This window comes from Toxorhynchites rutilus, chromosome 2 (assembly GCF_029784135.1).
Source record: "Toxorhynchites rutilus septentrionalis strain SRP chromosome 2, ASM2978413v1, whole genome shotgun sequence".
Classification (NCBI taxonomy): Eukaryota; Metazoa; Arthropoda; class Insecta; order Diptera; family Culicidae; genus Toxorhynchites; species Toxorhynchites rutilus.
Genome location: NC_073745.1, coordinates 237,176,708 through 237,201,884, shown reverse-complemented (window position 1 = coordinate 237,201,884; position 25,177 = coordinate 237,176,708). Strand labels below are relative to the sequence as shown.

Sequence of the window (25,177 nt, the reverse complement as noted above, 5' to 3'; positions counted from 1 at the left end):
TATTCGTCCACGCGTCAAATTAAGATAGGTATACAGCCATTCCATGTCAAACCAATATGGTAGATCTCAAATTTTCGTGAAAACTGGTATATTTTTTCTTTATCGCGAAATATTACACCCGAATTTTTTACTTTTTCATTAGGGTGCTCATTTCCATTGTAGGGGCTAATCAATTTTTCCCTTTTTTTCCAAAAAAGCCTTTTTTGAAAAAAAAATTACAATCTATAGAAACATAAACATATGTACATGTACAAGATTAAAACCCGGCTCTGTTACAGATAAAATGCTAATGAGCCTAATAAATAAATAAATGGAATAAAAAAAATTCGGTTGACTTTGAAAAATCAAAACTTCAAAACGACGAACATTTTTGGATATGTTATGTGAAAACCTCAGTTTTTAAGAAAAAATATAAAAAAATATAGCGCCTGTCTAGCCATGAAAACTTCAAAAATCAAATACAATAAAAAATGACGGAAACAAAATACAATTTTTTGCAAGTCTAATTTTTTTCTAAAAATACGAACTAATTGTCTTTAATTTGATATGTCGATCATCCGAAATCGGTCCAGTAGTTCAAAAGTAGTTCGAAAAAAATTTAAAAAAAACGAAAAATTTAATTTTTCGGACCACCCAGAAACGCAAATGGGCACCCTAATGAAAAAATAAACAACATACGGGTCTAATATTTGGCGATAAAGAACAAATCTACCGCTTTTCACGAAAATATGAGAACCACCATATCGGTTTGACATGGAATGGTTGCATATAAGACACGTCCGTAAACCTAGTGTTAGAAAACACACGTTCTTATTTGAAACTTTTCTGATGCTGCATAAGTAGTTTGAACTACCCTGTTAGAAGAATGACTAATATTTTAGTAGAAAATATTATTGCTGTACATTTTAGAAATTGAACAAGACGATGATGTTTGAGCTTACAGATATTCCAGGCACGTTTTAAATTTCTCTGTTTTTTAAACATACACTATTTAACATGAAAAAAATCATTATCATATGTTACTCACTTGGACGTATTACACAATGATTTTACTAAGATCTTTTAGGATCTTTAATATTTTGAAATTCCTCAGAGGATAATGAATCCGTAATATATTACAGCCTTGGAATGAGCCAAGGTTCTAATGCAAGAAAAGTTGATTATCATCAGCACAGATGAGGAGCTCAAGCAGGAGTACAACCAAGGTTGTCATAAGTTCTAGTTACAACGCAATATTGAAACACAGTATCTTGCGTTGTGGGACATTCCTGAAAAATATCTTCTCATTTTTCCATCATGATACCTTGTCGAAAAGGCTTCATTATGGTTACAAACAACGCGAAACCAAAGGAACCATTTTGAAATCAACGAACGCTGGGATTTAAGGCTTTAACTAACCAATATAGAATCGTGTTTTTGATATTTTGCTAGTTGTGGATAGATTGGTTTGCGATTTGAATGTTTTTATAGTTTGTGAGTAATTTGTATTGGATAGCAATTTTATTTTTCCCTCGGGCACTCAGTTATCTTTTGTATTGTTGGTGCCTTGCTGTTTGCACTGTTTTGTAGTTTGGGATAGTTTGTATATGGGATTTACAGAAATACGTGTGAACGCCACTGGAGCTCCACATTACACGTCACGTTTAAGAGTAAAAATTAACTGTTGCGCCATTTTTTGCAAACAACTGAAGGATCATCTTCTATGTTTAAAACTAACCAGGCGGAGGGTCGGCGGTCGACTCGGATTGCGTCACCATGGCGGCTTGGGGCCGCCTCGGTTCCTTATCTTCGTTAGATGGATACTTCGTCACCATTACATTAACCTTGAATAAATTTCATTACGAAAAAGTAAATTCATTACGAACATTGTGCTCCGGTAGCGTTCAAACGTAAATACCGCAAATCCCAAAATACGCTTTTTCGTAGCACTTAAAAATAATAAACACTGCAAGCAACACGGCAACCACAATACAAAAAATAACTGAGTGTACGTACAAACAATAAAAGGCGAGTGGGTAATGTCGTGGACATAACCGGAGAGACGTGGGACCTTCTCATTCCCTTCCTCCACTTTTAATTCGGCGGAAATATCTCGATGCTAATGATGATGGGCACCATAGCCGCCGCCGGCAACTAGTTGCTAGCGGACTGACTATGGAATTGTTATTGATACTAAAAATTTGATCCACAGAACGGACAACGTATACATCTATTTCTCTCAATGCAACTTATTCTATTTCTAGTTCCCAGGCACATTGATTTGAAGTCCGTGTTAGGGAAACACAGCTCGGGGGAAACAAAAATACCCCCTACTTGCATGTATATTTGCAAAGCGGATTCCCACAGGTACATGATTTTGAAGTCTGTGTTGGGGAAACAGTAAGGCGGACCAATCAAAACTTGGCGGTTAGGGCGTTTAGATAACGCTTGACATTATTCAACTGTTTGTCTCATGGAAAATAACATTTTATCTATTGTGATAGACGCGTAGATATTTTTCCTATCAATTGATGGAAACATCTTTCCGATCTATTGAGAAATGTTCGTGTTATAAGCATTCGGAATCTTTCATTTTTTCCTGCTTGTTCTGTGTTTAGGTTTTCATTTCACCCCCATATACTCCGGTTAGACGTAGTCCCACGTCAAAATTGCTATCTATTGAATTTCGACTCCGGTGACGCTGATACGTAATCACCGAAATTTAGCTATAGGGGGTCTGAGGAAAAGGGGTCTCTTGCTCAAAATAGTTTGAGAACCCCTGGTTTAGAGGAACTATAACTGATGTTTATATAATTTCAAAGCCAGCATAGTACGCGGGCTCTAGGAACCATTCTGGGTAAAATTTCTTGTTATGAACATTGCACCAGTCGTGGTTGAAATGATAGATTAATTAGTCTGAACTTCAGAACGTTCTGGAGGAACTAGAACATATTATATTCATATAAACTCAAAGACATTGTAGCACGTTGCACTGCGCGCTAACCTATTGAAATTCGGCTGACACTTCCGAGTTCCGGAGAAAAATATCGATCCAAGGTAAATACACCTTGGATCGATTGAGAGAAAATGTCAACAAACAAAATTGGTCAAGGAATAGGAACAGTGAGAGAGGGATAATTACTATGCATCGTGAATTAATTTTACAAAAACTTGGTAAAATGAAGCAACTATATAACAAACAGGATAAAACTGGACTATATTCAAAAAGAACTGGAAGATTCTAGGGTTTAACTGTTTGACTGGATCGAGGGAAAAAATGGAAGAATCCAGTTTCAACTGGAACATTGGCAACGCTGGTTACCATCGTGTACTGACACGACTGCCTCTTTATATACATGTATTTTGTTCATTCGACCACGACAGTCTCGGTTGTTCAGTCATAATTCTGACGTAGATTCGGAATGTAATCGTTGTATGATCATTGCGTTGATGCTGTCGTTAATGATTTTTTCCTTGTACTGGTAATGTCGGGTATCTTCGTATATATCATATAATTCATACTCGATAGAAGTGTTGCCAGTGGAAGTAGCGTGTGTAGAAACACGCATTCCAATAGTACAGTCTTCTCCCACCAGTCGGTGTGAAGTTGAGCCGGCTGTCCCTGTGTGTGCGCGGTTGATATTTCACGCATCGTAAACGCTGTATTTACGATTACTGCTTGCTCGTGGCAGCCTTTCAATTTCATTAGATTTCATTTTACCAAACCATGCACGAACGAAGTAAAAGTCGATAGAAATGGAAGCGCTCGAACGATTTTCGATTGATGTTGACAGAGAAACTTGCAATCTTCTTCTCCATTGTCTACAGATTGCAGTTGAGCTGATACTCCACTTACACTAATTGCAGAGCGTCTGCGTCCTCTGTCTGCGACACAGTAACCCCGGTCAAGCGCGTTTTGGTTGACGCGTTATGCAAAGTACGCGTGTATGACTACACGCAACAACAAGCAACAAATAGTGCAGAAAAGTCATGATAGTGCATTCCAGCATTTCTGAATGCTTTTCTCTTCCTTTTCTCATAATCTTCTAGGTCAATTTTGCTCCGTTTAACCACTCCAACATTGAAGGTAAGCGGGAGAATCTCGAAGGTGTTGATCGTCGGTTCCTTGTTCCCCAAGTTCTTGAGAGTCTTCGGGATACAGTTCTTTGGACTCAAGAACTTATCTCTCAGCTCCGTCATGTTGTCGGTGTGGAAAATATCAGTAAGCTGCTAGAATTCAAGTTTTTTTTTTAAGATTTGCACGGCTAATATCTCCGCCGTCGTTAACCGCGTAGCCCTCGGATTCGATCAGTTGCCCTTCGTTGTTCGATAATAAGCCTTTTCAGCAACTGGACCGAACTCCATGTCGATGTCTCAGATTATACCTCCGAATAGCACCTAGACGCACGAGTCGTGGTAGACGTCGTAGAGCATCCATGTAAGAGGTTTGGGTTACTCCTTTGTTGGCGCCGTCGTCATACCTTTTTTATAGTCATGTTTCTCTAGAGCTTTCTACTGAGGGGGTTAAGTGCCAAACAAAACCAATGCGGGGTGCAGAGACGTGTGTCACTGCCTCACCGCATGCTGCAGAATTTTTCACGGCGGTACAATTTGATAGATCTTCAATATCCAAACGAGAAACGAGTGGGATGTGGAGTCATAAAGTCGACATAGGTCACATCAATGTTCCACTGATTATAAACTGCTTACCCGAGACTATAGCAGATCGATGACGGCCTGGTGTTTGCAGCCCCTTACTGTTCGCAGTGAGCAAAAGCTTTGTATTGTGGTATTGAAGGTAGGACATTTCGAAGACTCTCAAATAAAATTCCCAAACAACCCAGTATATTATTCTATGCATGGCAACGTTATATTCATAATCAGTAAAACATGTCTCTGTTTGTTTATTCTTTTTTTCTAATCGCTACCATCCACCTCATATTCCATTGTTCCACCGTATTATTTCTCTTGCACGATTGGCTTAGGTCCTGATTTCTCCAACAATGAGTCAGTATAAAATGCAACTTACATATAGGCATTGCTTAACAGGTTCAAATTCACTTTTTATATGTCGCCCAGTCTTATGCAGTTATGTTTTTTCTTCATCTTTCCCACATTCTTGTTGTCTCATTGTTTTATGTTACAGATTTACTCTCTCTCTCTTTCTCTCGTGTTTGTTTGGTTCTGAGGTCCATCATTTTTTTTCTCATCGATATTGTTGAGTGATTTTTGTTTGTATATTTTCTTTTGCAGTTATCAATAAAATTTAAATAACTTCAATTGTGATCAACTTTAAATGTGGGCCAAAGATTAATTTAATAATTTGCGAATGAGTATATTTTTTCCGAGCACCAACAAAATTATGACCCATACGTGTCTCTAGAGAGTTCAAGTTGCTTTTTCCCCGGGGTGAACAAAATTTGGCATCCATCGAATTGACTTGGAGAAGAGAAGGAGATTCTTAAAGGGCGGTGTCGGTGGTGATATGGTTCAATCCGAAAGCCAGCTTGTTATCTCTGGACGGAACATGAATTAATGGAGAAAAAAACCGCTATTGGGCTGTTGGGAGAGGGGAGCCTTATTTTGTTTCCTTTTATGAGATGATAATGTTGACATCCTCATTGATAAATGTATAACTTTCATTGCTATTTTAGATTAGGGTTATAAATTCGAAAGATCTACTTTACGTCATAAATTAACTTTATTTCACTAAAATGCTTTGCGTTCTCTTCATTTAGGCAGCGGGAAGGGGTGGGTGAAAGGCGAATGATTGCTCACTATTCTCAGAGTAGAGGATAGAGCTTAACTGTATAAATATATACTTTCGAACACAATATCAGATACTTGGTGTGTATGGTGTGGAAACCGCAACTGAAAATGCCTTTCATTTTTTGAAATAATGAAAATATACGCGCGGAAACTGATAAAAATGTACGCCTTTTCTAAGCAACAGAGACCGATTTGGAGAGCTACTCACGCGCCACAGATTATAGCTGGTAGCGCGAAGGTTCTCGCTCAAATCATAGGGGTGTTAAAATTGATACTAAGATCTTGCAAAATATGAAACTAGGATATATAAAAGATCATACTTTTCCAGCGAAGGGTGGTTGATGTGAAAGAATTCACAGCACAGCAGAGCACAATTCAAAATTCCTCCAACTTCTGTTGTCGCTTCTGCTGTTTTGCTTCGATCGCATCGATGATGGGCTTCCGCTTGGCATGATAGCGTTTGTTCGTCTCGGCTAGTTCCTTTTCCATTTCCTTGTCGATGCTGGCCAACCGTTGCTCGAGTTGTTCGTAGTTGAGGAATTTAAGCTGAAAATAAGGTGAGTGGGAGTTGGTGAGTTTGTGTAAATATAAGGTTGGGGAAAAAATCCATTATTTTGAATGTCGATAAAATCACAGAAATGACCGAAGATGACCGGTATGTTAGTAGTCGTAGCATACCCCATGAGTTAAAGATCGACCATAAAGCAGTTTTAAACCATTTGCGTAAAGTTGGGCTCCAAAAGAAGCTCAACGTTTGGGTGCTACACCAATTAGCACGAAAACACATAATTGATCGTATTTTCTATCTGCGAAGCCTTGACCAAACGGAATGAAATCGACCCAAACGGATGGTCTGGGGATGTAAAATGGGTTAGACAATATTGTGCCAAAAAATTTGGGGGTCAGAGCGTTGTATGGTTCCTTCCCTGATCTCATCCAAGAATGACGAGTTTTTCTATCGCTCCAGAATGGAAATGAAGTATCAGGTTAGTTTCCTGCTATATTGCTACACACTATTCAAATTTCACAGGTATAGGTATAGAGTTACATACTCTCCAGCGTTCAGGATCTAAATGGTGCATCCGTCGACTACCTGCACGTATATCAATATCATCACCTGCTTTCAGACAGCTTGTTGGAGATACTTTTCGGAAACTGGTAGGCTAAGATGTTTTCTGATACCCACTTTTTGCTTTTTCTGTTTTTACTGTCCGCATAAATGAGAAACTTATTTCCTGCCTTCACAATGGAAGTGGATGTTACTGAACACCACTGCTCCTTTGCGACTCCCGTCCTCAATAATAACCAAATTATCCCAGAGTCGGGGAACCCTGCTTCTCAATTGAAAATAGTTCCTCACATAACCTCTACCTTGAATATGACAATTCGCCCCGCCAGAAAACTGCGAATTTTAACAATAGCCAGAGAATCGAAAAAGAATTTTAGTTCGGATGATTCGATAAAACAAATTAGGCAGAACAAGCTTCGCGTCTAACATGTGATGAAATATTACCCGATGGAAAAGTCGATTCAAGGATCCAATCTTGATCCTATGAAGATACTCGATTGTAAAAAATAGCATTCAGTGCAATTTTCATAACATTTCAAATTACATTCGAATGCCCCTCACAGCAAATTCTTCATTGGAATATGGCGTCGATTGTTTACGAAATTACGCTTTTCAACTGGTCCAAGGACCAGTTAACGTTCGCCTAGTTAAACAGCAGACCAGTTGAACCAGGACCAGTTAGCGAACGATTACTGTATCTTCTTAAATGGTCTCAAATGGCTCCAATGGAACTTTTGCCATCTCAACGTGAATATTAACTAGAGTCCACAGCAATTGGGATTTTTTTTGACTCGAGTGTAACTTTTGAAAAAGGCGTATCGATTTTAGTAAGATAAATCTTTGATAATTTATATCTCAAAAATTATGAGTCCTACCGGAATAGTGTCTTAAAAAGGGTTATAGAGTATTGATGTTAAAATGTGAAAAGAATATACACTGAGAAAAAAATTAGCAGTCTTTTTCATTTACAAAAAAAATAGTCCTCTACAACCTCGCATTTAGACGGGTTTCACGGTTTTTTTTAAAATTATTCACAGACTATTTTCAATGTCCACCCACACTAACACGTCTCTAAAATACATTCATCTATCATTCAAACACATTGGTTTTATTTTATGTCGAAAGTGGGAAATTCGAGATAAAAGAGGAAAAAAATAATTCGATTTCGGTCGTGCATCCCAAACGAAAAACAAACACACTTTTTGAACATATCATTGGTGGAAACATTGTTCGGTAGGATTAGTATTTTTCGGTTTTGATTAGTATTTTCTTTTGACATCAAGTTTTGTTGTTATGGTAACAAAAAACTACAGTTTTTCGGTAAAAACAATAACCCGTCTTGAGGTGGTTTTGGGTAGTTGAGCGAAAAAAACCGACTCCTGCTAAAGTGTAACCTACTGAAAATTAACATCGGATACTGTTTTGCAGAATTTGGGTCTATTTTTGTGTTTTTACGGTATGGGAACATGACGAAGTAGATCCTGAAGATGACTTCGGGAGCGATGGTGAATACTACAAATACCAGAAAATTGAAGAACAAAAAAAGATACTTTCCGCTGACAAAACTGATCCGAAGTCTACTGAATTTAAAAACATAAAAATATCAGTTTTTTTGAATCCTCATTAAAATATTCATTTACCGAACTTTCAATGCTCCCGGTCGACAACGTATGATCACCTCAAGGAAACCATCCACTTCGAAGTGAGCGTATTGTCCACCCTCTGATGTCAGGCATGATAGAATGGATCGTTTTCAAGATACTCCGAAAAGAGGACTTGCAAAAACCCGAGATGCACATCAGAAACGCAAGTCATAGACGAATTTCATGCCAACTTGACCGACCGTTGGCAGCACCATCTCAGATAGCAGTGAAACGTTGTGGGTGTAAAGACATGGACCATTGAGGCAACTTTGCATACTTGAAATATTCGAAAAAGAAGTAGACTACTTTTTGGAAAAAGCCAAATTATTTTTTTCTAATTTTTTTACAAAAAAATTAAAACTTGAAAACTTATACCTACAAAATTCTTGTCAAAAGATGAAATGTAGGAATTTTTTTAATTTTCACAATAAAATAGTTATTTAAAAAAATTAAAATTCATTTTTCTCAAAAACGTATTTTTTTGAATTCCCAAGAATTCCCTTCTTTCTAAAAAAATTCTGGTATATATATATATATATATATATATATATATATATATATATATATATATATATATATATATATATATATATAGCCCTCACAATTTCCAACAAGTTGTCCATACATCGGAAGATGGGCACTTTTACGGGGAAAGTTTTTCTAACTACAATTTTTTCATGTTTTCTTTGAAAAAAAATACAACTAATCCTAATGTTGTGTAAAGTCAAGATAGCGATATACTGTATTCGACAAAGTTTCAGATCTTAGTAAAATATGAAGTCGAAGACATCAACTTTCTATCTTTTATAGTTTTTGGAATATAAGTCATTGTTGTATGAAGACTCCTGAAAAAAGTAATGTTTTGCTCGTTACATTTTTGTATGTAAATTCTCACGTTTGACATGTTTTTGACATGTTTCTAAATAGAGAAAAATAAAATGTAAATTGCAATACTTTATACATAAAAATATTGGTAATTAAATATTAATAGTATAATAAAAAAAAAAAGAAAAATATATTTTGAAAATTAAAAATCATTTTTCTCGAAAACATTTGTTTTTAAAATTCTGAAAAAATAGATATAAACAGCCCTTAAAATTTCCGACAAGTTTTCCATACATCGGACGATGGGAGCATTTACATGGAAAAAGTTTTTCGAACAACAACTTTTTATTTTTTTCTTTGAAAAAATACTTTTAATGTTTAATTCGTAACATTTTTATGTATAAATTATCGCAATTTACATGCTCTGCTAACTTTTCTCTATTTAGAAACATGTCAAGAACATTTCAATCGTGCATTTACATACAAAAATGTTTTTTTAAAGAAAACATGAAAAAGTTGTTGTTAGAAAAACTTTTTCCCTGTAAAAGAGCCATCTTCCGATGTATGGACGACTTGTTGGAAATTGTAAGGGCCATTCATATATATATTTTTGAGAATTAAAAAAAACGGTTTTGAGAAAGATGAATTTTAATTTTTTTAAATTTAATTTAAAATAACTTTTTTATCAGCAAAACTTCTTTCTAAAAAAATTCTGGTATTTTTTTGTGAAAATTCAAACAATTCCCTACATTTCATCCTTCGACAAGGATTTCATACTTTTTAAGTTATAAAATTTTGTAAAAAATAAAGAAAAAAAATTCACTTTTGTCAAAAAATAGTCTGATTCTTTTTCGAATATTTCAAGTATGCAAAGTTGCTTAAATGACCCATGTTTTTACACTCACAACGTCTCACTACTATCAGAGATGGTGCTGCCAACTCCTAAGACGAGTTGGCATGAAATTCGTCCATATGCCTTAAATGCGACATCAATTTACACCTGCAGACAAACCAGAATTGTTTTTGTGCTTTCCATCATAAGGAATAACTACTACGAGCAGTTGAAAAGAAAAATGATTTTTCGACCAGATACCCAACCCTGTTTTACTGTTTTTGTGGTATAAATGAGAAAATCCGTGACTTTAAAAAATTGCTGTTATGTTTTTCGATTTTCTCATCAAAAATATGATCTACTATAGTTTTTTCACGCAAATAAAAAAATGGGCTTTAGAGGGTTAATTTGCAGTATCTAAAATATATATTTTTTAATTTTTTTCATATAAAATAGAAGTTAAAATGTAGAAAATTTAAAAAATGAGTCCAAGATGGTAAAACTATTTTTGACGAAGTTTGTGGAACATCGAATTTTTATGAATTTTCGAAACTTGGAATTTTTGTATGGTAACAATCATTTTTAGCCACAAATTATGAAAAGCTCTCTATCAATCTCCTTCTAAATGCAGCCATTCTCGAGATATTTAAAAATATATTTCTAATTTATTGTCTTTTTATAGTAAATGGGCTCTTTAAATATGTTTGTTGTGTTATACAGTCTTTTTTATGAAATTTTATGAATTTGCTTATAATTTTCAACAGCTTTTCCGAATACATCATTATGGTAAAATATGTCTAGGAGTTACGTTGAAAAACATTTGAAGACATGTGGGTTTTAACAAAATGTTATTTAACGTAATTCCTAAACAATTTTGAACACTCGGCTCATTGGAGCCAAAACACCCAAACCATTAACTAATCGCCACAGTAACTGGCGGTGAAATGTTGATGGTTTGTCAAGGGAAACATCTATGAGCACTAGGGTGCCAATGAATGTATGGGAAAAAATCGACCCCAAAATTTCAAAAAGTTACCCTATACAAAATGTTCACCACCTCGAAAAAACACTCTATGCAAAATATCAGCTCAATCGAACTTAAGGGAGAGTGGCACAAAGCGGTCAAAGTTTGAGTTTTTTGAAAATCGAAAAATCACCCAAGGGGAAATCGGGGTTTTGGAAAAAAATGTTTGATGCCAAATGTCTTAAAATTACTTGAAACGTCGAGATCTTGTGTCATCTCAAAAAAATTGTTTTTTTGTAAAATATCGGCAGTCTGGGACTTTTTTGAGTTTTTCTTCGGAGTACGAAACGAAAAGTATAGTTTTGGGTGCCAATAAAAATCGTTATCTCGATTTCTCATACGGAACTTGCTACGAAATGTTGATTTACACGATAATATGCCCTATGCAAACTATTAGCTCATTCGGACTTCATTTACTGGTGTCACAAATGTTAAAATTTGAGTTTTTTGAAAACCGAAAATCACCGGAAATCGGGCTTTTTAACAAAAACTTTTGATGCCAAATGTCTTAAAATTGCATGACACGTCGAGATTTCCAGTTATCTGAAAAAAAAATTGTCAAAAAATGATTTTCCGGGCGGAAAAAACGACCAAGTGGCAAAAAAAAATCGAGATAACTGTAAATCTCGACGAGTAATGCAATTTTAAGACCTTTGACATCGAATTTTTTTTGAAAACCTCGATTTTCGGTAATTTATCGTTTTTCAAAAAAATTCAAATTTTAACTTTGTGACACCAGTAAATGAAGTCCGAATAAGCTAATATTTTGCATACATTTCAACATTTCGTAGTAAGTTCCGAATGAAAAATCGAGATAACTATTTTTATTGGCACCCAAAACCATACTTTTCGTCTGTACTCCCAAGAAAAACTAAGTCCCAGAGTGCCGATTTTTGATAAAAAAAAATTCGAGATGACACTAGATCTCGACGTTTCATGCAATTTTAAGACATTTGTAATCAAATTTTTTTCTTCGAAAACCCCGATTTCCTTTACTCCCCCCTTGGGTGATTTTTCGATTTTCAAAAAACTTAAACTTTGACCGCTTTGTGCCACTCTCCCTTAAGTTCGATTGAGCTGTTATTTTGCATAGGGTGTTTCTTCGTGGTGGTGAACATTTTTTATGGGGTAACTTTTTGAAATTCGAGATGACCATTTTCATTGGCACCCTAATGAGCACTATTTAGAACACGGCAAGGCGTATGCGAGGCAAAACTTATACAAACGAAAAAAACGAGTATTCCGACCGATGGGTTCTGGGTGTTGCCAAAAAAAGTATGTCCGGATATCGTCCCTGCAAAAGACATATTTCGTAATCTCGTAATACAATTGTATTCAATGACTGAATGTAATAATTCAGCTCCTGGTTCCGATGAAATCAAATTTTATCTTTTGAAGAACCTTCTGAACATCGCTAAAAATGCGTTTATTGAGGCTATTCAATAAATTTATTAAACAAAATATTGTCCCTAACGAATGGAGACAAGTGAGAGCGATATATTTTCAAGAACTGAATAAAACAGCTTCCCACCATAATTCATACAGACCAATTGCAATACTATCTTGCATCCGTGAGTCATTGGCGAATGGGTCGCAACGGATAGCTTTTTATCAGATACGCAGTTCGATTTCCGGAAGGGCAAAGGGACAAATGATTGTCTCGCGATACTTGCTTCCGAAATTCAGACAACATTTGATCATAAAAATCAGTTGGCTTCTGTTTTCTTGGACATTAAAGGGGCAAGCCACAACTTACCGAATCATATTCGCTGTCAATCAGATTGATCCTATTGTTGTATATCCGATTGTGGGCTTCCATTCCGCCGCCACCGCCTCCCAACCCCTCGGGGGTTATCGCAACCGGTGACTGTTGGTACTGCATTTGATGCACATTTGGACTGACGGCTGAGATCTGATTGAGCTGCAGTTGCAGGTGGGACTGAAACCGTTGTCGTTCTTCGTTGAGTTGTTGCTCTTCGAGACTTTGCGTAAGAGGGGGAGCGGAAGGGTTTGGCTGTTTGCTGGGAGTTTGCACTTGGGGTTGCGGTTGCTGAGGCGACGCATCCTGGTGAATTTCTTCCGGCGAGGAGCTCTCATCTTCGTAACTGTGTTGGTTGTTGGTTTTAGTCACGAAACTGGCTACCTCCGCTTCTTTCCTGTCGAAATGCTCGAGGAAAAGGGGCCGGTACTTCGGTTTATCCGGGTTGGTGTCGTGTCCTGAAATTCACCAACAAAAAAGTATTAATTTATTCTCGAGATACGATTACGCTAGTCTTACTCTTCATCGTGGACTCCTCCGAGTCCGAGTTGATCACCATAGTTCCGAGATTCGATTGCAATTCCACCATCGTCGCACTGTCCGGAACGAGCGTCCCACAGTCTGTGTGGGCAATCATCGTACCATCACCGTCATCCCGTCCGGGCACAAGTGTCCCACAGTCTCCGGGAAACTCTTTCATTGTTCGCGAATTAACATCCTCATCATCCGAATCGACTTCCTGGCTGTTGTTGTTACTGTTTTGTAATTGTTTGTTTGCCTGGCTGATCGCGGCGGCATGTCTAAAGCTTTGATTTTCCCTAATTTCCTTGGCTTCGGCAATCATCACACTGAGAATGCTGCACGGTTTAGCGTTTCCTGAATGTAACACAAACCAATCATAACAATCTATGTAAAAATGAGGACTTCCGATTACTTACTGATAAATTCATGCGTCAGAAGATCCGTCGCCGTGGCTCGCTCCTCCGGGTTCTTTACTAGGCACAAGCTGACGAAATCAATAAACTCCGGACTCCAGATGTCCGGGTCTCGAAACGACGGTGGGGGTTTCGTAGGTATCATGAAGATGGCCCGCATCGGATGTATATCACCGTAAGGGGGTTTCCCCTCGGCCATCTCCAGTGCCGTAATACCCAGTGACCAAATGTCCGCTACGCAATCGTATCCAATTTCCTCTATTACCTCGGGAGCCATCCAGAAAGGCGTTCCAATCACAGTGTTTCGTTTGGCCATCGTATCCGTTAGCTGGCCAGCCACTCCAAAATCGGCCAGCTTGGCGTGACCTTCGGAGTTCAGTAGAATATTGCCAGCCTTAATGTCTCTGTGTATCTTCCTTCGTAAATGCAAATACTCTAGCCCCTTCAAGGTATCACTGAGGATCGTCGCGATCTCATCCTCCGAGAGTGTCTTCTTTCGCAATCGCATTATATCGGATACGCTACCCGCCCCGCAGTACTCCATCACAATCCAAAGATCGGTATTTTTGAAATAGCTCCCGTAGTATTTCACTACGAAGGGCGAATCGCACTGCTGCATGATGGAAATCTCTTTGATGATTTCCTGCAGGTCCGTATCGACCGGGACCTGTTTGATGGCGAGAACCTGCTCGCTTTCCTTGTGTACTGCCTTGTAGACCGACCCATAGCTTCCCTCGCCCAGCTTGCAGATGATGTCGAACACTTCCTCCGGCTGGCGGGTCAAGCTCTCTTCCGAGAGCTTTTTCAGTTCGCTGAAAGATGGGACGGAGAAAAAAAAAAGATTATAACGCTGGTACAAGCTATGAATATATATGTATGAGAAAGACTGTCAGTAAGTGAAAGCATACATTCTATATTTTTCCGAGCTTTTATCCTTACTGCGAGATTGGAAATATTATTGAGAATACAACTTCAAAATCTGCATTTTCGAAAGATGTAACACCGCGGATCATCCGTGGATAATCGGGGTTCCACTGTAATTCGTATTTCATCAGAGTGGGTGTTATTCATTATGAACTGGTGAAATCGGATTCAAAAAATCTTGGAATAACCAAATACAATCAAATAACAGGATAAATGTTTAACAATTTGACGATTTAAATCGGTATGTTTTCTTTGGATTGCCCTACGCAGCAAACATTAAATCGTATAATTTTGCACGTGCCAAGTCTTACAAGAAATCCGAATAAATCATAATCGCATATAATATCAATCAAAGTATGTATCGTGTATATTTGAAATCGCATAAAATGTAAAAACTCGATTTAATATACCAAATCAAATTAAGTCGCAATTCGGTATAATAAACATCAATTTTATGATGTACATTGTCGTAAAATATATTTAATCCTCATCATATGCGTATATTACGCTGATGCAGTTTGTGTGTCGTATTAGCGGTTAATTTAAATCGATTAAGTACTGTAGTCAATCGTGTTGCATGCTGAAGGAAATCATGAAACAGTAAATCATATTAGATCCTAATAAAGAACATATTACATCATATTGAAATGTCAATGAAATGCTGATGCACGCGAAAGTTTTAACCGCTGTTGAATTAATTTTCAGATAGCCGCGCGAGATAGCTGGTGGATGATGATCCAGACGACCGGAGTTCAAACCCACATCGGAGCAGTTTTCACCAAACATCAATCTGTGCCATTTTAAACATTCATATTCCACTCCCAACACAAGTCAATCAAACAATTATTATTTCTACAAACATAAATACTCATATATAAAAATGGCGATTCGTGAGCCTATAATAAACATTTTACGAAAATATTTTGCGCCATTTGTTTTTTTTTCTATGTCTGTAATAAATCGTATATGATTATGGCAAAAGTCGTATTTAGTGCTTTGACAATTCATGAATATATTCATATTAGATCGCAATTCAATTTCAACATAATCGCTATTATAGCCGGTCAAAGTTGCATATTCATCCAAACAAATTCGGTAAGTATTTGCCATGTATGTATATGCCAGTTAGGCGCATTATATGTCAACCAAATTTTAGGACATATGATGTTATATATACGCTTGTTATGCGATTTAATGTTTGCTGGGTAACCACTTGCTTTTCTCCCTGACGCAACGAGCAATCTTTTTGCCTAAATTCGGGCCCTAGCTCACAGTGAGAGTTGACGCATATGATGAATTATTCTCCATTTACCGATAATAGGCATTTATCAATTAATCGTGTAAGTCTTGCTACTAAAAATTTATGTAATTCTGATTCAGGATGTCATAATATCGAGCATGTTGTTTGGTTATGTAAAAAATGCAATTAATGAATTTAACTGGATGCTGATTTAGAAGATCGAAAGGGTATGCTCACGCATATCAAATTATGACAGCTTGAGCAGTCGCGATCTTATTATTATGCTCCCCATATATTTCTTCCTAAGAAATCGGCTTCACTACCTCGAATGTACTTGCCCATTCTCCTTTCTCTGTCTTGTACATAAGCAGAACATAGCACCCAATGATATCAATTCACTACAGCAGTTACACGAACTTCCCAAGAGAGCACTCATGGCCATAGAATACTCAATATACATCATTGGGCTATAAAGTTATTACAAACAATGTTCTGGATGAACGACGAACGTGGCGACGAAGGAGAAAATGTTATTTTTATCTATAATGGATTTCTGTAGTCAAAGATTTATTTGACTTAGGATTATATTTATGTAGATTTAACTAATAACTATTCAGACTTGTGTTTAAAAATGATACATGACTCTTTGTCTTCTTCTGCATAATTGAATAAACCGAAGAAAAGAATAGTAATGGCTTTAATGGTATTTTTGTGAACATTTTTGAACAGAATGTGGTTCCAGATTCTATCACGTTAACTCATCTAACCCGTTAAAGGGAACAAGTTCATACAGGAACCGCCTTCCATTCAGGGCTTCCATTTGATCTAGCAAAAGAAAAAAAAAATAGATTTTGAACAAAGAAAAAACTCAAATCAAATGCAATTACTACACACAATCACAGTCCTATGTCAAGATTCCATCCGTGCCCCGAGGCCCAGGCCCATCAACTTTTTTTTCCACAATAACAAAAGTTGCTTCACTCTCAATGCTGTAACTCACGAAACAGTCGAACGATTGCTGTCAAATTTTAACACGTATCCATTGAATTGTGGTGTTTTGTGATAGTCAAGCAGATTTTCGCAAGAGGCGCCATCTAGATGTCAACCTTATGAACTTTTTCAGCCGAACTGTTACCAATTTATTGGTTTAAAAAATCATCAACTGAACTCAGTCCTAGTACGGTGGCACGGTCAATAGGAGTTTGTACTGCTGTATACATTAGGACGCAGAATAATTTAACGAAAAAAAAGAGGCCACTTGAGTAAGACTCCATTTGACGTAGAACTACGTCTTTCATTAAGGGTGCCAAATCAGAAAACAGGTCACGTTTTTATGAAATAAAGTTAATGTTAATAACTATTTTTGGCGTGAACGGATTCTGACGAGCAACGAAGGGAAAATCGTAAGATGTAAAATCTCCGTGAAAACGAAAAGAAGAAGAACGAAGGGGAATATTTGCCTAGAGTATAAACAGTGGATCTTGCTGAGGTAAACTTCATTCTTCGTGAGGACACCGATTGGACAACACCGTTGCAGGGCGAGCTGGACGGGGAGGGATCGAATGGTTTTCTCAAGGCAATGGGGATGGAAGAACAATATGAGGAAAGAGTAGTTTTCCAAGGGCCTTTTTGAAGGCTAGAGGCGAATGAACTGAAGAAGTTTAAAGTCTCTTAAATTTAAGAAGGAAAGGTAGAAAAGGCAAACTTTCAATATCGGTCAAAATTTTCGTAGCATTAAAAAATAATATCCGCAGTTATAAACAAGCGACTTAAATCAAACTACAGCGTAGTTCTACGTCAACAATGCGGCCGTGTCTTGAACACACCTCCTATAATTTTTTCTTGACTACGGAACTGTTCTTTCTTCTGTCACGTTTGCACTATACGAATCACATAAAGTTGTTTTCGCTCTCGTAGCGCTGGAATGTTTTTGTTCTTGCCAGTTGCAATTGCAATTCTTGTCCGTCTCAATTTACTCTTTACTCTTAAACTTAAACTCTTACTTACTCTTAAACTTTGTCTAAATCCGCGATTGATTTTATTTGTCGCATTTTTTTTACCCTCTTGTGTCATATTTTGTTTAATACGAGAAACAGGGGAATGATAACCAGCACAAAAATGATGTTTAGCTTCATCGAGTGTTCCAGATGGTACTCGCTCTGCACCTCCTGATTGTACATAATGGTAACATCTTTATCTCCTGACACTGATGTACTTGATTTTGAATTAAAGATAGCCATTTTCCATGTGTTTATTGACATCCGATAGTTCGATGAAATGGACGCGCTTTTTGCGCTATACATTTAAATGGACGCGCTTTTTGCGCTATACATTTAAATGGACTTGCAATTTCTTATTTTTATTTGATTACTATTTACATTTTAGCGATGCAGGCGCTGTGTTCACAAAGATAAAATTGTTCTTTCGTTGAGAAAAATATTTATTCTCGTCCTGTCACGGTCGCCATGTCACGTTTAGATTTTAAGGATTATAATAACCAGCTGAATTATCGCCATTACATTACCAAAAGTATCCCGCATTTGCATTCGCAACAGCATGACTCACGGCGTCTTCGTGGAGGACGGTGTGTAAAAGAACCCCAGCCTGCTTCTTTCCAATGATGAGTTATACCAGGGGTTCTCAAAGTGGTCAATATCGACTATATCGACAGTGGTCGACATAAAGAAAAACTGTTTTTGGGAGTCAACGTGGTCTAAAATCGATCTCTATTAATTAACACAAGTTGTTATTTGAAACTTTCAAAATACTGTATAAGTTTTGTTGCGTGAATCAACTTGTTATTAGAATGACTATTGTTTGAGTAGAAAGTATTATTGTTGTGATTTTTATTAATAGCTGGCTGACCCGGCAAACGTTGTTCTGCCATATAAATTATCGCTAGTGGATATGTTGTTTGTCAAATTAAAAAATAATCAACATACTGATTATCTCTTATCTTAAAATCGATCGAAGATCAATTTCTCTTCACAGAAATGAAACATGAAGCTCTAGGTAGTCTATGTCGAATTGTATGGCAAGCTTGCACCCTTTGCACAACCCAATTGGATTTGAGCAGAACGGATTGCAGAATGCAATATTGCGGTCATTCTGACTCGGTCGGATTTCAGAACATAGAAGAGTAGGTGATAAGTAGGATCAATAATTTCAGAGTAAACAACGCTACCGATTTCCTCAGAGCGTATTTTCCGACTAACCAAAGTAAAAATGTGCGTATGGGGTAATCCTCGCTTTTACCTTTCAATATCATACATCCAGCAACGTCTGGAACCGAATACGTGTTATGTGGTAATGGTGCTCATTAAAGCGTTAATTTTTTGTTTGCCAAGGCTGTGTCGGTTTTGCTTATGATAGCGTCTCGTAAGTGAATGTATTCTCCTTTAGAATGACGTTGCCCTGATCACGTCGAATCGTCATACGATACATATGAAAACTCACACATTGTTTGTTTCGTTTCCTTTAACCATATGTCCTTAAATATTAATACAAAATGAGTAATGATGTTCATAATGAATGAAGTGTCTGTGGTGGGATCTCGTTTTTTCAAAGTTTGTGTAATATCCGTGATGTCCTTTCAGAACGACCAATGGATTTTCGTTAAAGAGATTTCTTGTCACTTGCACGGTGGTCACGCGTATTGTAGAGTTTGTCACTATCTTGAGACGGCAAACGTTAGGAACTTTAGTACCATCGAAGGAGATAGAAAGCATCAGAGTTTTTTTTTTTAAATTTTAATTGTCATGATTGGTTAAAATATGTTTGATTGAAAGATGTGCATTATTTTTATGGGACCCACCCTTTAGAGAGGGGGAGGAGTGTCGAACTACCATAGAAACGTTTATCGATCCCTAAAATCTCTATATGCTAAGTCTGATTCCATTTGTTTGATCAGATCTCGAGTTGTTCAGCACTCTTTCTCCACCCCCCCCCCCTCTTTAGAGAGGGGAAAGCAGTGCCAAACCACCATAAAAAACATTTCTTGCTACCTAAAACCTCCATATAACAAATTTGGTTCCATTTGCTTGATATTAGTTCTCGAGTTATGCAGAAATTTGTGTTTCATTTCTATGGCAGTCCGCACCCCCCCCCATAGGAACGAACGTGGGAGGAGTGTTGAACCACCTTAGAATTGTTTCTTTCCCCCTAAGCTTGATTTGTTCTTGAATTATGCAGAAATGTATGCTTCATTTGCATGGCATCCCCACCCCCCACTCACAGAGAGAGCGAAGGAGTGTCTATTCACTATAGAAACGTTTCGTGTCGCTTGAAACCTTCGCATGCCAAATTTGGCTCGATTTGCTTGATTAGTTTTCGTGTTATGCAGAAATTTGACTTTCATTTGTATGGCGGCTCCCCCTTAGAGAAGGGGGTGGAGTGTCTAACCACCGTAAAAACATCTATTGCATGCTAAAAACTCTACATGCCAAATTAGGTTTCATTTGCTTGATTAATTCTCAAATAATGCAGAAATTTATGTTTCATTTGTATGGCAGCTCCCCCTTAGAGAGTGGTGAGGGGTCTCGAACTATCATGAAAACCTTCCCCGGCACAAAAAACCCTACATACCAATTTTTATGTCGATCGATTCAGTAGTTTCCGAGTCCGTAAGAATCAGACAGACAGACAGACAGACAAACAGACAGAAATCCATTTTTAAAGATACAGTAGAACCCCGATTATCCGCGAAACAGTCGGGCTAAGCCATCGCATATAACGGAAATCGCGGATAATGCAATACAAGACTAAAGATTAGGTACAAACACGAAAAATATATATTTTAGCATGAAAACTATGTTTCATCAATACAGAAATTATTGAACTATCAATCTGTAAGGCCGTGTACATCACTGATCAGATAATGTGAAAGCCATGAAATTCGCCGGGCATGAATCCGGCCTTATAATTTCCCACAAACCAGCTTATTATTGACGACCAGCTGACCCGGCGAACTTCATTCCGCCCAAATTCGATTTTTTCATATGACTTTCAAAAATTCACGTCTTTTTACTTCTTATTTAACACAGAAAATATACAGAATATCAGGGTACGTTTATGACAAGGTAGCTTGGACTCGAAGTATGTAGGACACGATTCACTTATACACCCTCAACTATGACATCTTAGCTTTGATGAAAAGCAACGATTGCAAAGCAATTCATAACAAGTGTTTTTTTTTGTTGCAAATATGACGTGTTTCGCTATTTTTTGACGTAGAACTACGTCTTTCATTAAGGGTGCCAAATCAGAAAACAGGTCACGTTTTTATGAAATAAAGTTAACGTTAATAACTATTTTTGCCGCGAACGGATTTTGGCGATTTACATACTAAAGGAATCAGAAATTCCGTAAGATTAGTTTAATATGCTAAACATTAGAATCCCTTGGTTTGTAAATGGTTAAAATTCATGAAAACTTTAAGCGTTTCTATTTTCTCATACATTTGTTCTATTCATTTGTATGCTTTCTCGAACAGAGCTGTCAATAACGAGCAACTTATCGACGATCAACGGAGGGGAAATCGTAGGATTCAAAGTCTCCGTGAGCAAAGGAAAGGTAGAAGAATGAAGGGGAATACTAGCCTAGAGTGGATCTCGCTGAGACAAACTTTCATTCGGCATCGGACTGTTGAGCAATCCAGTTCACTTTGCTTTCGCTGCGCTTCGATCTAAAATTGGACCCCACCAGTGTTAATCTTAATCAACTTGGATATCGTCGTTTGGTTTTTCTGTTTTTCGCGTTATTCGTATCGTGTTTTTTTCCGCGTCATAAATTGGACGCTTCGCGTAGTGTGTGATGAGTAAGAAGAAGAGGAATTCAGACTCGAGCCCTGCAAAAAACGAACGCATTGCCAGGGACAATAAAATTTCGAGGCAAGCGTCATCTAATGATGCACGCGATGTTGGTGCAGTGAAAAGCGCTCATACTGAACCGAACCCTCGCGAGTGGGACACCGCATCGAATAACAGTGGAGTAGGCGATTTCGGCGCGTCGGTCGAAAATGTAAACGCCGTTACCCAGGCAGCAACCAAAATCAAGCTCCCACCGCTGGTGGTGAAGGCGATCGCTCTTGACAAACTCATCAGCGAATTCGCATTGATGGGTGTTACAGCAGAATACAAGCTGTGTGGCATAATCCAGTCTTTTTTCCAAGCAATTAACATAGTTTGTTTTCCGTTATCATAAAGGCTTCGTTGGTGCCTTTGAGAATGCATCAATGCATTAAACTGACGTTATGGCGAAGCAAGCGTTAAGGTTGTGCGCCGAAAAATTATTTGGGGAATACCAAGCATCTTGAATGTCTTACTGGAATGTTATAAGTTATTTGGGTTCGCGTGCCAGTCGCAAAACAGCCTTCAACTAGGATTGCATTTGCGCTAATATTGACCATAATGAAGCATTGCTACTGTCACTACTCGAAAAGGTTGTTATTAACAAAAAGAGTTTATTTCACTTGTTTAGTCACCAAGAAAGTGAATGACGTTCAGGAATTTTGTATGTGATTAGGTTTCGCTTGCCAGTAGCAAAACTTCCTCCACTAAGGGTGACAGCTGCGCTTCTCTCGAGCATAAGAAAGTAATGCAACTTTTTTCGATGCCAGTAATATTAACAGAAGCGTTTCTTTTGAGAATAGCGTAAAATGATGAGAAGTGTTTATATTCCTAGTAGTTTCAAGCCACCAATGTATGGCTCTGTATGCATGCTATGGCGAACGCTTGTTTGGCGCTTGGTTTACGTTGTACGAACGATGCCTAGAGGTGCGATTCCTTTGAGGCAATACTAAATAACATGTAGCATGATATTTGATACTTGCAAGTGTTGTCATTGTTGTTGTTTCCATGCGGTGCCAAAGATATATTGATGTAATTATGAGATGTGGAATAATGGTGCTGGTGCAACATGTATATAATCGAGTCTATTTCAATTGCGAAAAAGGCCACCGGAATAACGTTCGAGATATGAAATAAATTGCGACATACGATCAGCTAGTATATTGTTTTGCGAGGGCATGGATGAATCATCAATCAATTATCGTCAACTGATTCTACAATAAAAAATCCATTTCAGAGATTGTTCTACTAAGTAGTTGTTTCTAAAATTTCACAACACCATAGAATAATATCCGAAGGTATGAACAAGCGACTTATATAAAATAACAGTGTAGTTCTACGTCAACAATGCGGTCGTATCTTGGACACAACCTCCTATTTTTTTTTTTAAATACGTTAATAATATGTGAGATAGAGAAGTTAGTGAACCATTAACGTTAAAGAATTTCGGAATAAGTACCCTGAATGTGTTGTTTCTGTGCTGCTTTTTGAAACTGGTCTTTATACGACGGCTAGACTGCGACGGAATATATATATATAAAACTAGCTGACCAGGCAAACGTTGTTCTGCCAAATAAATTATTTCTAGTGAATATTTTGCGTGTTGAATAAAACACACTAATGTATTGTAAGTGTGTTTGAATATTTTAACGATCTTTAAAATAAATCGAATGTGACCGATAAAAAAACGAATTAAATTATTTGAACGAAAGGTTATATGATGTCTCTTGGTGTATTTCATTAACGTAACTGACATGTTTGATCTCTTAAAAGTTAAACGTCAACTGACAAAAGTAATATAAGTTTGTCGTAAAGTAGAAAAAATGAAATATAGAAAATCAATATTTATTGCTGTGAAAATACGTGCATGTGATTTTCAACATGACTTAGTTTATAACAGCTTGGTCTCGTTCATAAATTGGAAAACAGCGATATGCCAGCTAACTTCAATGGAGCTGATTAATCGGCCTGTTTGGAATCGCGTTATTTTATCGTTGTCATTCAATCGAGGAGTATTCACATCGGTAATCTAAGTTTGAAACACAGCCATATTGCTTCCTTTATTCATGGATGTTTTTATTACTCTTCACCGATTTGTAGAACTCAATATTCATATATGCATATGAGTGATCGGATTTTACAATTCGATCGAAATCGAATTTTACTCTCTAAAATTCGTTCGCCTTGTCGCGAATCAATGGTCAAAATAAGTCATCCGTATTTGTGGTTCAATTTACTCTCTATCTGATCGGCATAATTCCGGAAATAATTCTAAATTGTAGTAATTTGAATGAAAATTATTATTCGATTTCATTTGGATGCTAAATTTGTTTTGAATGTGTTTGAATGCTAAATTTTGCGTGTTTATTCCACCCGAAAAACCAATACTATTTTTGCTTCATAGAAATGGAACATGGAGACCAATGTTATTTACGTCGAATTGCGTGGCAAGGTTGTTACATTTGCTCAACTCGATTGGACTTGAGCTTGAACAGAATGCAAAATTGCGCTTTTTCCATTCAACAGAATACAACCAACAATATGTGGGGACGAATACGATCGAACTTCATTTTGTGTTTGAACACACGCGCAATATCATGACAATGCATTGCGCTTTGGCCTGGCTATAACTAAAGCTGTGTCGGCGTTGCTCATGATAGTGTCTCGCAAGTGAATGTATTATTCCTCGCACCGCTTTTGTTGATTGTGTAGTAAGAATTGCAGTCGTTCAATCTCTACCTTCGCGTATATGTCGACCATAAATTGTCAAATCACCATATGATAAACATAAAAATCCTTCGAGCGCGCCCTCTGTTTGATTCGTCGCATGTTCATAAATATTAAATCAAAATGAGAAATGATGTTCATAATGAATTAAGTATCTGTGACGGGGTCTCGTTGGTCTAATGTTTATGCAAGAGACTTTTCGTTAAAGAAACCCTTCTGACTTGCACTGTAGTCACACGTATTCTTGAGCTTGCCACTCCAGAATACATTCAAGGCGTATTGTTCGTCATAGAAATCTCAACTATTTACTAATAAAAATGACGCAAGTAGTACTACGTTGAGAAGGCAAACCTTGGGAACGTTAGTGCCATTGAAGAAGAACATAGCGAGGGTCGTATGAACGGTGTGTGTCAACGATGAATTCCAGATTATTGTTTTTTCTTCGCATTAAATTTCTCGTGTCACCGTGCCATCATGATTCCAGCAGCGCTTGTGCTTTGGATCTACACACGTGCTCTCCAGCTGATGTTTTATCAGGGTTGATGGCAATAGCGTGATTGTCATTTTGTAATCCGAGCAAATGTGATTTGAAGAATTTCGATAAC

The 25,177-nt window shown here is 37.3% G+C and overlaps 1 protein-coding gene across 7 annotated transcripts in view; it reads right to left on the bottom strand.

Annotated features, from left to right (window-relative positions):
• Nucleotides 1–4,823: 4,823 nt before the first annotated feature.
• Nucleotides 4,824–25,177, bottom strand: part of LOC129768324 (serine/threonine-protein kinase 3/4) — a 39,085-nt gene continuing 18,731 nt past the window's right edge. For all 7 annotated transcript variants that reach the window (XM_055769894.1, XM_055769889.1, XM_055769893.1 and 4 more), the window contains exons 3-6: nucleotides 13,839–14,647; nucleotides 13,420–13,776; nucleotides 12,898–13,358; nucleotides 4,824–6,294 (exon numbers count right to left, since the gene is read on the bottom strand). In XM_055769894.1, coding sequence (XP_055625869.1) covers nucleotides 6,124–6,294; nucleotides 12,898–13,358; nucleotides 13,420–13,776; nucleotides 13,839–14,647 — 1,798 coding nt within the window. In that variant the 3' untranslated portion in view covers nucleotides 4,824–6,123. The remainder of the gene's footprint in view (nucleotides 6,295–12,897; nucleotides 13,359–13,419; nucleotides 13,777–13,838; nucleotides 14,648–25,177) is intronic.